The sequence below is a fragment of the Festucalex cinctus genome, chromosome 14 (assembly GCF_051991245.1).
Source record: "Festucalex cinctus isolate MCC-2025b chromosome 14, RoL_Fcin_1.0, whole genome shotgun sequence".
Classification (NCBI taxonomy): Eukaryota; Metazoa; Chordata; class Actinopteri; order Syngnathiformes; family Syngnathidae; genus Festucalex; species Festucalex cinctus.
The window spans coordinates 2515216-2530266 of NC_135424.1; the positions used below are offsets into that span (position 1 = coordinate 2515216).

General features: G+C 41.2%; 1 protein-coding gene across 1 annotated transcript; it reads right to left on the reverse strand.

Annotated features, from left to right (window-relative positions):
• Positions 1–949: 949 nt before the first annotated feature.
• klf5a (Kruppel like factor 5a) lies at positions 950–15047 on the reverse strand. The gene is made up of 4 exons (XM_077494385.1): positions 13027–15047; positions 11447–12368; positions 8135–8194; positions 950–3752 (listed from the first exon to the last, which is right to left on the reverse strand). The coding sequence occupies exons 1-4, from the start codon at positions 13186–13188 to the stop codon at positions 3574–3576; spliced, it is 1323 nt and encodes a 440-aa protein (XP_077350511.1). The 5' UTR covers positions 13189–15047; the 3' UTR covers positions 950–3573.
• Positions 15048–15051: the final 4 nt, after the last annotated feature.

Sequence of the window (15051 nt, forward strand, 5' to 3'; positions counted from 1 at the left end):
AGGTTAAGCGGACGGTCCCGAGGAGACACCATTGATCCTCCTTTTCTCGACTCCTCAAACGTTGTTGAAAATCGGCACGTAGAATATTTTTTTGGGACCATTTACGACCGACGCTCACCATGTGACAATGCCGCAATTATCGATATATTGGTAAGGTAATAAATCCACGATACTCTACAGTAGAACTATTCAAGACATAAACTGATGTTTTTTTTTTCAATGAGAAATGGTTTCTTTTTGTATAATCACCGTTTATCGCCATTTGGCCATTCCCAATCTTTTTTTTTTTATATAATTTGAGGTGTCACAAAGAACAAAATCTAAACATCAAAATTGTTTGTTTTTTTTTTGACAAAAAGTTGAACTTCTCTGCTTTCGAGTGGGAAACCATTTGGGGCAGTTAATTGGTCTTTGTGCGAGCGTCTGGGTGTGGGCGGTGGCATACAGCAGCTCCTCGCAAGTGTTGTCGTTTTGCAAATGCACCAAAAAAAAAAAGCTCTTAATGGATTTCCCCAGTTCGTTCCTATACTTTATTTACTCAACTATACTCACCACGAGGCTTTATTTGTAGAAATGTTTACGCATGGGCGGATTAATCATGTGAATTGCCCTTTTGGTAGTAAATGCAATTACAATTATACCCCCAAAACCAGTTGGAATAAATGAGGATCAAATGAAAATAAATAAATAAATAAAATTAAATAATAGTAATAAAATAATTGAAGTACAGCTTTTTGTTGGCATGTTCCAAAATGCGATTTATTTACCAAAATGAAAGACATCCCAAAACTCCAAACTTTCTTTCTGGATGATGAATGAGACACTTGGACTCTTAATTGAGACTTTTACTGCTGCTGCTGCATCGAAGATGTCAGCAGTTATTCATGCCACACAAGAATGTGCTTTGAAGGAGAAAGAAAAATATGACAAAAACATTGCAAGGCATATCTAAAAGTGTCAGTTGATTTTTTTTATTTATTTATTAGGTTTCACTCAGTTGAAGAAAAAAAACAAACAACTTTTGTCTTTGGAACGTTAAACGAACAAGAGAGTAAAAGGCAAAAAAATAAAATATTGCATGACAAATATTGACATGAAAATTTTGAATGCAGGGCGACTTCCTTTTTTTTTTTTTTGCCCTTTTGTTTAGAAAAACAAACAAACACAAAGCTAAAAAAAACATGTATTTACAGTGCATCAATATATATTTACATTAAGGCATTTTTTGCTGGGGGCAAAGAAGACGGGCGACGAGATAGCAAAGCCCACTTGGACACAAATAAATAGTCAGATCGACGTGATATTTACGGTTACAGTGCTATTCCGTGGATGCTACCTGCTGCACGTGGGTCAACGCAAACACACAAACACGCCATCGACGACAAGTTTGGACTCATTTGCATGTCGGCTGAGGAAACGTTTTTTTTTTGTTTTTTTTTGTTTTTTTGTGACAATAAAAACAAAAACAAAAGAAAAAAAAGAAACCAGCACCGTGATTTGTTTTGAAAGTCTGAGTGCAACACGGATCTGCTACCATCGATTCAACACAAGCAGACGATATCGAGGCACTTTGAAGAAACGTGGAGATGACGACAGGCTTTGGTTTAAAAAAAAAAAAAAAAAAAAAAAAAGGCTGAGATGAGAGTGTTTTTCAAGCTGCTCGTGTTTGTTTGCTTCGCTAAAAGACAAAATGAATAATTGATGGGATAATTGCTGCTCTTTAGCAAACTCCCTCCTGCTCAATTAAAGAAGAAAAAAAATGAAAAAGAAATCCTTCCATATGTCCGCCCCCCTCGTTCACTTCCTTCCATCTCCCGACGCATCGATCGTCCATCGGTGGAGTTTTTACTCACTCGTTTGACGGTATTACCATTTTAAAAAAATTTTTTTTTTTTTAGTGCAAACCAAAAGATTTGGTTAAAAAAAAAACAAACAACTAAAAAGACAATCTGGATTTTCCAGTTCTAGGAAGTAACAAAATCGGATTTGGCTTGACTAGTTTCACACATTCATTCATTCATTCATTCATTTTACACACCTGGATTGTTCATGAGAGTCTTGGGGCGAAAGGTGGGGCACACCCTGGACTGGTCGACAGCCAATCGTAGAGCGCGTATACATACATACACACACACAAAAAAAACATGGCGGCCATGAACCGAAAATGCACGTTTACTGCTGAACTCAATTTGATATCGAAACTTTTGAAAGTGAATTAGAAAAGCACCCCCCCCCCCCCCCATTACTGTTTACGTTATTGTGATTTTTATTCTCCACACTTTTTTTTTTTGCTGCATAACAACTCCGACATAAAACTTTCCCACATAAAACCACATTACTTACAGTTTTTGCACAATTTAACTTTAAATCTCAACTTTTCCCCCCCATTCATTTTCAATGGGACAGACAGTGAAATATTTCGAAGTGTCATTTTCCACGCTGTCCTCCATACACATAACTTATCATCATTCCCAGGTGTTTATTACTGCTCGTTGGCACAGTTGGTAACGAGCATTGTCCAGTAACCAGGTCATCATTTCATCATTTATCTCTCAATTGTCTTCATAAGCATTCCACGTGCATTCAAATCTTAGCATTCCGCTTTCAGCATTCCCACGCAATTTCTCCAGAAATTGCGATTAATCATGAGTGATTGTTTATTTTTCGTACTTCGTAAATATATAGTGACAAATTGAACAATTTTCAGCAGTGAAAAGTTCAGATTTTGTCCAGAATGAATCTGATAACTTCATTCTTTTTCAATGTACATTTAATACCTTGAAATAGTATTTTTTTTTTTTTCTTCTACTTGCCGTCGACTGATGATGACATCACCTGTGCTGAGGAAGTCGGTAACGGGCGGCCAATCATGGCTCATCTGCTTTCTGGGTTTGGTCAGTAAACTGAGCCATGATTGGTTGTTACCTACTTCCTCAGCACAGGTGATGTCATCTTTAGTGGACAGCAAGTAGAAAAATTACAATTTAAAAAGGTATTAACTCATTTACTGCCATTGACGTATATACATGTCAATGGAACGGGGATTGACTTAACTCATTCACTGCCATTGACGGATATACACGTCAATGGCAGTGAATGGGTTAATTGTGCATGAAAAATAACAGCTACCACATTCATTCTCGACAAAATATGAACTTTGGTGCATTTTCGGCTCATCCTGAAATTTTTGCAAAAACAAGCAGTCGCGCTCACATTCACACCTGTGGGCAATTTGGAGCTAACGTGCATGTTTTTGGAATGTGGGGAGTACCTGGAGAACGTGCAAACTCCAACAGAACCGAGATTCGAACCTCAGAACCGCGAGGACAAACGTGCTGCCTACTTTTTGCGCCTTTAAGTGCTATCATTGCAGTCTTCAAAAGGACTGACAAAACTTTGTTTTTTTTTCCTTTTTGTCCCCGGTCTGGACTGAGTTTATCCGAAGCTTCCAGTTGTTCCCGCTCCACTGATGAAAAATGAAACAAAACAAAAACAACAACAAATGTTGAAAAATGGCATGAGCGAGCGTTTTTTTTTTTGTTTTTTTTCTCGTTTTGTGGGCGTGGTCAAGTGTTAGTTCTGGTGCCTCTTCATGTGCAGGGCCAGGTGGTCCGAGCGGGAGAAGGAGCGCGAGCACACGGCGCACTGGAAGGGTTTGGCGCCCGTGTGCTTGCGGAAATGGCGAGTCAGCTCGTCCGAACGGGCGAAGCGCCAGTCGCAGCTCTCCCACGTGCACCTGTAAGGCTTCTCACCTGCGGGGGGGGGGAGACAAAAGGGGGAGGCGTCAGAAAGTTTTGTACTAATTCCTACTCCTTTTCAACATGTAAATGATGATACGATTGGCAATTTCTTTTTCTTTTAACAACAACTTTTATACTTGTGATTGTTTATATGTTCAAGAAAAAACAAACAATCAATCAATCAAACAATCAAAGTGGCGGTAACAAGCCTTGCTATGATCAACTGTCACTTGCTCAATGTTATTATATTGCATTATTATTTTTTGCTTTCGTGCAAACGTCAGATATGAGTTAAATGAAAAAAGAAGAAAAAAAAGGCGCAAGTTATTATTATTATTATTATTATTATTATTAATAATAATAATAATAATAATAATAATACAATTATTACAATTATTATTATTATGATTACTATTATTATAATTTTTTTTTACTTTTATTACTTATTTTATGAGTTAAATGAAAAAAGAAGAAAAAAAAGGCGCAAGGAATTATTATTATTATTATTAATAATAATAATAATAATAATACAATTATTACAATTATTATTATTATTATTATTATTTTTAACTTTTATTATTTATTTTATGAGTTAAATGAAAAAAGAAGAAAAAAAGGCGCAAGTTATTATTATTAATAATAATAATAATAATAATAATACAATTATTATTATTATGATTATTATTATTTTTTTATTTTTTTTACTTTTATTATTATTATTTTTTTAAAAGTGCATTTAAAATATATATTAAAAAAAATAAATAAAAAATTCATCCAAAAATCGAGGGGGAGTAATATATACAAGTACAAAATTTATCATATTTGAGGTTTGTGAAAAAGGTATAATTTTATTCCAATATGATAAAAACCGGTTCCCCAGTAATTTCCAAGCTAATGTTTTCTCATTTCATAACGAACGCCCCTCGCCCACAAAGTAGTGTTCCAAAAAAGCTAGCAAGCTAGCATCAAATTTTGTACTATCAAAAAAAAAAATATATATATATAAAAAATTGTAAAAAATCTGTGAAGGTAAAGGCGACGTAAACGATGACAAACTAGCAAACAGCGAGTGGTGGTGAGTCACGGATTAAAGCAGGAACCGGAAAGACGGGTTGGCTGCGGTACGCCCAACACGCCCCCGCCCATCCTTGTGGCCTGCGCTGGCGGCCATCTTCTTACGCAAGAAGCTTTTGTCACCTGATGTCACCCCAAAAAAAAAAAAAAAAAAAAGAATTATCATTTATCGTCTCAAAGCAAATTGTGAGGAATTTCATTAGGATTTTTTTTTTGTTTTTGTTTTTTTTGTTTTCAATCAAGATGTTGCTTCAAAAAAAGTGTGAACGCTATCAAAATTACTGTGCAAAATGACGAATTAAAACCATCTTGATCAATATCCGTGCGTCACGCGTCTGATCTGATTTAAACGTCAAATCGGAATCGATCGTGTCCCATTTAAAAAAGTGTGACCAGGGATCTTCATTCGGAATCATTTCAGAATGAATAAAAAGTCACCATGTAAACCCGGCTCACTGATTGGCTGGGAGAAATCACAAGCTCCTCCCACTTTTATAGTGTGACTCATCCATTTCCACGTCAGTTCCTGTTGCCAAATTGTGTTCCTTCACTTGTCCAGGGCACACAATTTGGCCGTTTTCATTGTGATTTGACTCAAAATGATCTATATGTTTTAGATTTACATTTTTTTTGTTGTTGTTTGTTTTAAACGTAGCAGAGAGCGACGTAGCGAAAACAATGAACCGGGCTGGGGGGGAGTTCATATCTCGCAAGACACTCACAAAAAGCGCACACACAAACAATCAGGGTAATGGATGTTGATGGAGATTAGAGGGGTGGGGGGGCGTGGTGGGGGGTGGGGGGGGCTCCCACGGGGACCCAAACGCATTAGGAATCATCTCATACAGATTAGTGACAGGTGGATGTGTGTGCGTGTGCAGTCAAGCGTCTGAAGAAGAAGAAGCGCCGCATCGAGTAACAAAAAAGAAAAAGGCGACGAGGGAGCGATGGGGAGCGAGGGGGAGGGGCAACAAAAAAAATGGCAGGCGAGATTGAATGAAAGCTACAAAGAATAGTTTGTGTGTGCGTCCACGCAATTAATCGACTCCATCCAGACCGGCCGAAGGTGCGTGCGCGCGCGCGCGGACGAGGAATGCGAAGATGTCAACAGAAGCTTTGTTTAGTTAGCTGCTTCGAGGTGGGGCAGCCCCCCCCCCCCAAAAAAAAAAAAACACCTCCCCATGCAAGGCCTTGTTTGTTGCTTGTGCTCGTCCAAACTAACAATCCGGACGAGGCCGACGAGAGAGGAAAGCGAAAGCAACCGGCCGCCGTCGAGCGCGAGGCGAGACCTCCTCCAAGGCCAAATGAATTCCGATTGGGATCGGCAACGGAGAGCAAGCAACAATTGAAATATTGCTTCATTATGTTTATGAATAAATAAAGGCAATTCAACTTTTTTTCCCCCCATTATTTCTTTGTATGTATTAGAGTTTGTTATTTTTGCTTGGCCTGACCAATAGTAGAGATTTTTTTTTTTTTTTTAAATATGAAATTTGCCAAATTGTGACTGATGAGATTTTGGCCTGATGCCAGCATATGCTTTCTATTTGATGATTTGATTAATTCCAAGATTTGACTTGAGTAAATGTCTGTTAACTCATGTTAAATCACTCCCAAAAACATATTTATCCGTTTTTTTTGTGTGTTTTTTTTTTAATGCTGGAACATACAAAAGGGTTCTGGCATGAAGAGGTTACTTAAAGCAATTGTAGTTATTACAAAAAAGAAATAAATAAATAAAAAAAGACAACAACAAAAAAACGCCAGCAGGTGGGATCAAAGTATAAGAGCTCAGCCAGGGCCATGTTGCAACAAGCTCTTTTTGCCAGTGTTTTCACCAGGAATGTGAATAATGATGAAATTTAGTTAGATTCTAATGCTAATTGCTGCAAAAACGGAAACAGATACTTTTTTTTCCTGATGAAAGAAGAGACTCTAAACTTTCTTTTGGTAGGTTCCATGTTTTGATAGCAATAAAACAGAATATTCTGTGGGCCTTGCAAAATCAGTCAAAACCCAGTAAAACAGCCGGGAGCGAAGGGGGTTGCAGTGAAAACTAGGGGTGTTAAAAAAAAAATAATCGATTCGGCGATATATCGCGATACTACATCGCGAGATTCTCGAATCGATTCAATAAAAAAAAAAAATCTTTTTTTTTTTTTTTTTTTTTTTAAGAGCTCAGAATTGTTCATTCGGTAGTCTTACCGATTCAACGTCTTATCATCATTGCCTTTTTTTTTTTTTTGTGTGTGAATCGATTTTTAAACTTCAATTTTTAATGGAAAAATATTAAAACGTTTGACTTCGGGTTAGGATTCACACCTTGAGCATGGAAGAATGTTATATGAACGGAACATTAAGCCTTAATATTTTATTTTAATGCTGTTCAAACATGAAACAGATTACAACCTCTATAAGACTGAAATTTCAGATAAATAAATAATACATTTTCATATAAATCTTACACTCTACAAGCTTACTGATTAGTATTTTCTAAATTTGAATGGAAAAAAATCGCAACAATCGACTTATAAATTCGTATCGGGATTAATCGGTATCGAATCGAATCGTGACCTGTGAATCGTGATACGAATCGAATCGTCAGGTACGAGGCAATTCACACCCCTAGTGAAAACGGCTGCCAGTAAATGAGTTAAAATCTTAAAAGAAAAAAAAAAAAAAAGAAAGAAAATGTGATTAACTCATTCACTGCCTTTGACAAGTATACTTGTCAATTGTATTTTTTAGAGCGGTGCTAAATGGGGGCGAATCTGAGCATGCTCCACTGTAAATATCAAACTTGGAAACAACTTTACTGATGCCCAACCACCGGTAGATGACATCATTGCCCCATTTTATAGGAAATAAACACAGTTTCAGAGTCCATGGGAGAAATGGCTGTATTTTGGCAAACCTACATTTTTCTGCTGTCAATTATAAAAGAACGGGACGGGACAAAAAGTAGGGAGTCTATTCTGTTATTTGGTAGATTCGGTTTATATATAATTATTGAATGTAATATCACGTGAGTATTGGAAATGTAAACATTTTCTATAATGACTGGCAGTGAATGAGTTAATCCCGATTAAATACAGAAAATTGTGTGATTAATTAGTTTTTAAAAAAATTGTCATAAAAATAACGGCGATTTTGAAGTCGATGTTGACGCGCATTTCATGTGAAGCGAGCCGACGTCGTCGCACATACTCGGCGTGTCATGGAACCCGGGTCACATGGCACAAGTGTGTCACTTCCACCTGTTTTGGATGGAACGCCATATCGGGCAGACGATGCACATTTGGGGGGGGGGTCGGTCTTACCCGTGTGGGTCCTGAGGTGGGCTTTCAGATGGGACGACTTGGTGTAGACCTTCTTGCAGCCTGTCGGGAGAGAAGGCAACGCAAATCAATGGCGTGGAATAGGAAACGTGGGAAAGATATGAAAGAAATTGCTGATGGAATATAATAAACCCAATAAGGTTCCGAGATCAGCAGACTCGGTCGGGTCACTTAGTGGAGCCCAGAGTACAAAGCAAACACGGTGCAGCAGCATTTAGCGGTTATGCTGCATGCAAAGGGAACAAGCCGCCAAGAGAAGTGAAGTGAGGCCAAGTGTAAATGTTTTGAAAGTCACACTTGACTCATTGAACAATTTTCAGTCCAGAATGAATTTGATAATTTCATTTTTTTTCATGTTCAATTAATACCTTTAAACAGTATTTTTCTACTTGCTGTTGACTGATGATGATGACATCATCGGTGCTGAGGAAGTAACGGCCAATCATGGCTCACCTGTTTTCTGGGTGTTCTGGGAACACGTTAATTATCGACAAAATATTAACTTTTGACCCCTGAAAATGGCTCTATGATCCCTTTAAATCCAGATTAAAAACTAGGCTTTTTCTTCTTACCATATTTTTTTATATAACATTTTCTATCATCAATTCTTCCAAAATCATATTCTTGCGATGGATACTGTAAAAAAACTACTTTTAGTTAAATTATTTTGCCTTCAAATGTTGTTTTGTAACCGTGAAGCGCATTGAAGTACCTTGAATATGAAATCTGCTACATATTTTTTAAAAATTAATAAAAATCTACCTTGCCATTCATATGACAGGGCAGAATTTGTGCATGGTTGTCATTTTACGACTCGTACGTCTTTCCATCCTGGCTTCGACAGAAAATTTCAAAACAAAAACATTTCCGGCCAATTTTGTGAAACTGATGATGTCTGCCAGCAGGCCAACGTCCTGAAAAGTCGTTCCAAAATTAAAAATCAAGCAATAACGCAAGCGAAACGAACGCAAACGGGTCGCACCGCACCTGCTCCCGACGGCGTCACAATCGAGGCAATTAACATTCGCGTCGGATGGCTCACTTTCAACCAACGTCCCTCCGCGTTTATTCTCTCAACCGCTTTTGAAGCCTCCCTTTTTTTGACACGCCCACGCAAGCATCGAGGAGCTCCCGTGAGAGCGTCAAGACCATTTGGGGGGAAGAAGAATACAAAACAAAAACAAAACAGATTGCAGTCAATAAATGAAGGCAGCCGAGTTGAACCGTTTTGGAGGCCGGCAGCCTTTCGCGAGGACAAAAACAGGCCCGCTTAATTAACACGAATACCGCCCACAGGTTCATTCCGATCATCATACCAGTCGTGGCTGGAAAGCCGCAAGCATCTGTGAGAACCGACTGCGGAGAGCGCACCGCTCATAAATCGTCCGATAGGACACAAAGAAAAGAAAATCGAGTTTTGGGAGAGAAACAACAACAACAAAAAAAAAGAAACTCGAGTAACGAGTCGTAATCACGCATCAGTCTACTCATGCTGCTCAGACACGAAACGGCACAAACACAATCGGGATTTGGATCGGCACCAAATTGTGCGCGCCTTCGCCTTGACAATCAAACATGAGTCGCAGGAAAACGGAAGGAAGAGCTGCAACATGATCAATTGTGTCTGGAAACAAAACGGGATTTTTTTTTATCATAACTATTGGACAAGTTAACCATTTACAATGAAGAGTTTTGACCTTTTTCCAAGCAAATAAGGGATGGGGGAAAAAAAAAAAAAAATCACTCAACGCACCACAAGATAAGTTGTTCGCAACCGTTTGGTGTGAGAAGATTCTGGAAGAAAATGAACCCAAACACACTTCACACCACAGGATAATCACTCAGGATGATCTTTGAGAGACATCTGGAAATTTTTGCCTTTGTTGAGAGAAAAGGTTCAAATTTGTAAACTTGTCAGTTTTAAACTACACAGTATAACATAAAACAGTAGATACCGATGCCACACCACATGAAAATCCCTCAGGATAATCTTCCAAAGTTATCTCATAATCGCTATTTTCTTTCTTTTTTTTTTTTATCTGGAGAGAGAGAAAATGCAGGAAAAAAACAAACATTTAATTAGTCAAGGTGTGTACCCACCATTAGAGTATAACACAGTAGATAGTGATCCCACACCATATGACAATCGCTCAGGATAATCTTTGAGAGGCATCACATAATCAGATCAGAAGAGGGAGAAAATGCTCAACTTTGTAAAATTGCCCGTATGTGTCAACCTTACGCTTAAACTGTATTTAGTAGCTACTGAACCTACACCACATGATAATCTTCGAGAGACATCAGATAATATGACCTTTCCTAACTTTGATCAAAAAGAGGAAGAAAATGGTCAAAAACTGCAAGATTGTCACTCAGTTTGCATGAACCCTAAAATTGTAACGTAACTTCAGCAGATAAATAATCCCACACCACTCGATAATCGCTCAGGATAAATCGGACCTCTACTGACTTTTATCACAAGGGAATAAAAATGGACATTTCTCTGAACACCGAACAAACAAATAACATTATCCATGAGATAATTCGCCCTCACCACTCGATAATCACTCACGATAATCTTTTACCTGAGTACCGCAATATGCGATTATCTCACGATATGATGATACCGCGATTATCGATATATTGGTCAGGCAATAAATCCACGATAGAACTACTTTAGACATAAACAGATGTTTTTTCAGTCACTTTCAATTTTCATTTTATAAACTCACAATTTTTTGAGTAACATTTCAAAAGTAAATAACTAAAATGACTTAATTATTAAATCCAAATTAATATCCCTCAGAAATTGTGTGCTTCAAAAAGTACGTTTTTAAAATGTAAAAATTGAAGATATATATCTTGAGTCTTCTTCGCCTGAAGACTTAGGTACATTTCCCCGCCACTATTATGAGGAGCTCCCCCTAGTGGCCTGCCAAGCAATTGCTAAAAAGTAACGGAGCCATGACAGCGGCTGTATATCAACAACAAATATCGCGACACTTGCGTAGGCGTATCGATAATCTATTGGGAGACAAAGTATCACGATTTATCGCGGTACCGATATATCGGCACACTCCAACTAACTTCTACTCAAGTGCCAGATTGAATTGACAATTGAATTTTCTGTCATCACGAGTAGCATTAAACGCACACGGTTGCCAACCGGGTCGCAATTTTGACACTAGTGACATGTAATTGTCCTACTAGTGCTGACGAAAAAATAAATAAATAAATACCCAACCAGCTTTTTGCTACACAAGCAAGAATAATAAAAGTTGATTTTGTTCCAACCTGGATAATCACAGTGGTGGATCCGCCGCTTCTCCAAGTCCGGGTTGTTCCTGCGGTTGTAGCGGGCGGCCGTCAGGGCCTGCGTGGAGGCGGCCTGTCCCGGGGCGGCAGCGGCGCCCGACGCCAGTCCGGGGCCGCCGCCCGCCATCTTGGAGGCGATGGAGGCCGCGTACGAGGGCGGCGGCGACATGGTGTGCAGGAGCTCCTTCTGCCTGTCGGGGCTGCCCGGCTCGGAGCTGGGCGGCGACGGCGGCAGGTAGGGCGCCTGCTGCTGCTGCTGCTGCTGCTGCTGCTGCTGCTGCTGATGATGCTGCTGGAAGAAGTGGGCGTGCGGGCGCGAGTACGAGGGCCCGCCGCAGAAGGAAGACTTGGCAGTCTGATCTTGTTGTTGGGCGCTACGGAAGGCGGCGGCGTGCGGGAGCTGAGCGTTGGGGTGATGGTGAGCCTCCACGCCGTCGCCGTGGTGATGCTCCAAGCCGGAGATGAGGAGCTGGAAGAGCGAAGCGCCGGCGTCGTGCTGGTGGAGCTGCAGCTCGAACGGCGACGTCATCTCCTGTTTGATGAACGCCTCCGGCAGCGTCTCGCCGCCGCCGCCGCCGCCGGGCTGATTGAACGCGCTGGTGAAGTCGGGCAAGCCCGCCATGTTGGTTTCCATGACGACGCAGCTGCCGCCGGCGGGGGTCACCTGGAGAGAACTCTGGGAGAAGCAGGGCGACGCCGATTCCGTCTTGACCTGGACCAGGTCCCCGTGCGGGGGCCTGGCCGGCGGCTGGGACAAGCCCGACCGCGGGTAGACCACGTCGGGGAGGAAGAGGTTCATGTTGAGGGTGTACGGAGCCTCGCCGAAGAAGTGATCCACGTCTCTTTGGGATTTGTCTGCGAGCGGCTCCGGGGAGAGATAGCGGTCCATCTCACACTTTGCCTGAAGGAAGAAAACAAAACGGAAACATTTCGCTCAGCTTCTGACAAGTTGTCAAAGATTCGAGATCTGATTGGCGGGTCACCACTCAGACATTTATCAAGTAGTCATCAATAGGCGGCTGCCACATTCCCACTCTGCCTGCAAGGCTGAACTCAGAAACCTGCACGCCTGCCACTCTTTCACGCTATGACTTTGCACATTTGCTTGCAAATTTAACAAGGATTTAGCTTGCAGGGGGAAAAAAAAAAAGGAGAGGGGAAGACCCGGTAGCAGTCTGGGATGGGCTCCTGCTACTTCGCCGGCTGCTCTCACTTGAATTCACTCTCCTGCGGGGTCGTGAGAGTTAGCGGGACCTTTCAGACCAGGGTCAGTTGTTGCGAACCGACAACTGTTCGCCAACTGGCTGGCTGCACATGCACAACACGAAAAAAAAATAAAAAATAAAATATGCGCGAGGATGCCTGGCGTGTTTACCGCAAATGGTTCACGATGCAGTTAAAAAAAATAAAAATAAGCGTGCGAGATTGAAATGGTGTGGCAGGCCAGTTAGGAAAAACAGCCGCCACGCCCATTGAATCCCAAACACAATCGATTACAATCCGTGCACGAGCGCTAGTTTTTTTTTTTCTCCCCTTCCTTGTTTTTTTTTTTTTTTTACCTGCGTGTAGACGCCGTTTCCGCCTCTGTTCGAGTCGCCCATCTTGCACTCCAAGCCGAAGTCCTCCAGGTGGAATCCTGCGGGCAAGGACGCCTTGTGCACCGGGTAGAAGGGCTCCTCGTGCCCGCCGCCGCCTCCGCTCATCGCCAGTGTCGCAGCCATGGAGCTGCCAAAAGGAGGGGGAAGTAGGAAGAAGAAAAAAACCCCAAAACAAAACAAAACCACTTGGAGCGAGCCCCGTTTTAATACGCCGAAAAGAGGAGGAGGAGGAGGAGGATGCTACAGTCGAGCCGGGGGAGGGAGTGGAGCCGCGGACGATCTTGCTTACATCCCCGTTTGCACTTGTCTCGCCTCCTCCAGCGGCCCACCATCAGTTTTCTATGCGCGGCGTGCAGGGCGGAGCGGGCCTGGTGTAAATAGAGCACACGCGCCGCCTACCAGACCTTTTCAAAGGCTGCCCATCACTCATTCAACCGCGGCCACCGCCCTAAACGTCGCCGGCCAAATACATTCAACACGCGTGCGCCGCCGCACAACATCCACAAAGGGCGAATCAAGGTTGAACGAACGTTGACACGTCACGCTCGAGATTTAGTTTTTTTTTTTTTTTTTTTTTTTTAAGTTATCAAATAAATCAATTTATAGATTGCTTTTGGAGTGAAGCGAATGAAAACAGATGTAACAACAAATTCTAATCAGTAAAAATAATAAAATAAAAATAATTTAAAAAAAAGACGGAGTTCCTGTACCCTGAACTTTAATGTACGTCTAAACTCAAATTTACAGTAATACAATATATAAAAAACCTACATCAATTTAAAATCAATGAAAAATATTAAGTTGGTAACTGAGCGTGTCTCCCTACTCCACGTCACGTGACGTGTATCCTTACGCATGTGCAAACTAGTTCTTTATGTGCCGTTCCTAACCTTAAAAAAAGAAAAAAGAAAAGAAAGAATCAACAATGTTTTCACTAGCGGTGTAATCATATTTACGTTATGGATCGTTATGGAACATTCGGCACAGCACTCCGCAAACAAACACAGTGCAGCTCAACTGCTGCCATTTGCCGGCGGTTGAGCGACAAACATTAAGATTCTGCCGCTCCGCGAGGTCCTCGCTTTGCAACAGACTTCTGTTACTATGTGGTGGAGACGTAACCCATAATTTGTGCATATAAGTCAGAAGAGTGTAGTTTGTCAATAACGTGAATTTATATGAACAACGCTTGTACACCACAAATACCAAACGGTCAAGTAATTACGGCGCTAATTGAGCATGCTCACTTGTGGGCGGCGAGGCGAGCCATTCTCACGCCGCAGCGCAAACGAGTCTGACCTTAAGTCATAAATACAGTAAGTAAAAAAAGCAATTTCTAAGCCATCAATATCAAACAATCCCACGGAAAAAAAAAAACAACTTCCAGCGTGTTACCTATCTCAATCTGAAGTGAAAAGTGTTTGGAAAGCGATAAAGGGAGAGCTCAGGTGTGCCAAGACGAGCCCCACATTTATCGTATTGGTTTGGAAGTTTGGAAAGCGCGATGATGACGCATACTAGAAAACATTTTTCCCTCAATATCAACAGAGTCTGTCAGCATTCATGTGAAATCTGAGAACACAACTTAATGCCAATTCTTAGATTTAACTGGAAGATTATCGCAGGCGTTACAGAACGAGCAAAAAACAAACAAACTGGCAGAGCATCAAGAAAGGAATCCCAGCACTTGTTGTTCCGCGCACAATCATCAACGCGCAACAGGCAGCTGCACTCGACGACTAACTAGCAGGTCGGATTTCCCTCGTCATATTATGAGGTCAAATATGCCAAGCGTCCAATTCGGCGCGGAAGCCGTGAGAAGACGGTTGGATGTCTGCGAGCGCGCCGACGTGTGCCAGCAAAGACGAATAGTTGGGCACTTTTGCGAGGAAGGAATGCGTTACCTGAGGAACGAACATCTGACCGAGCGGGAGAACCGACGGCCAGTCGCGGCTATTTCGAAACCAATAGAAGGTTGATCGGTTA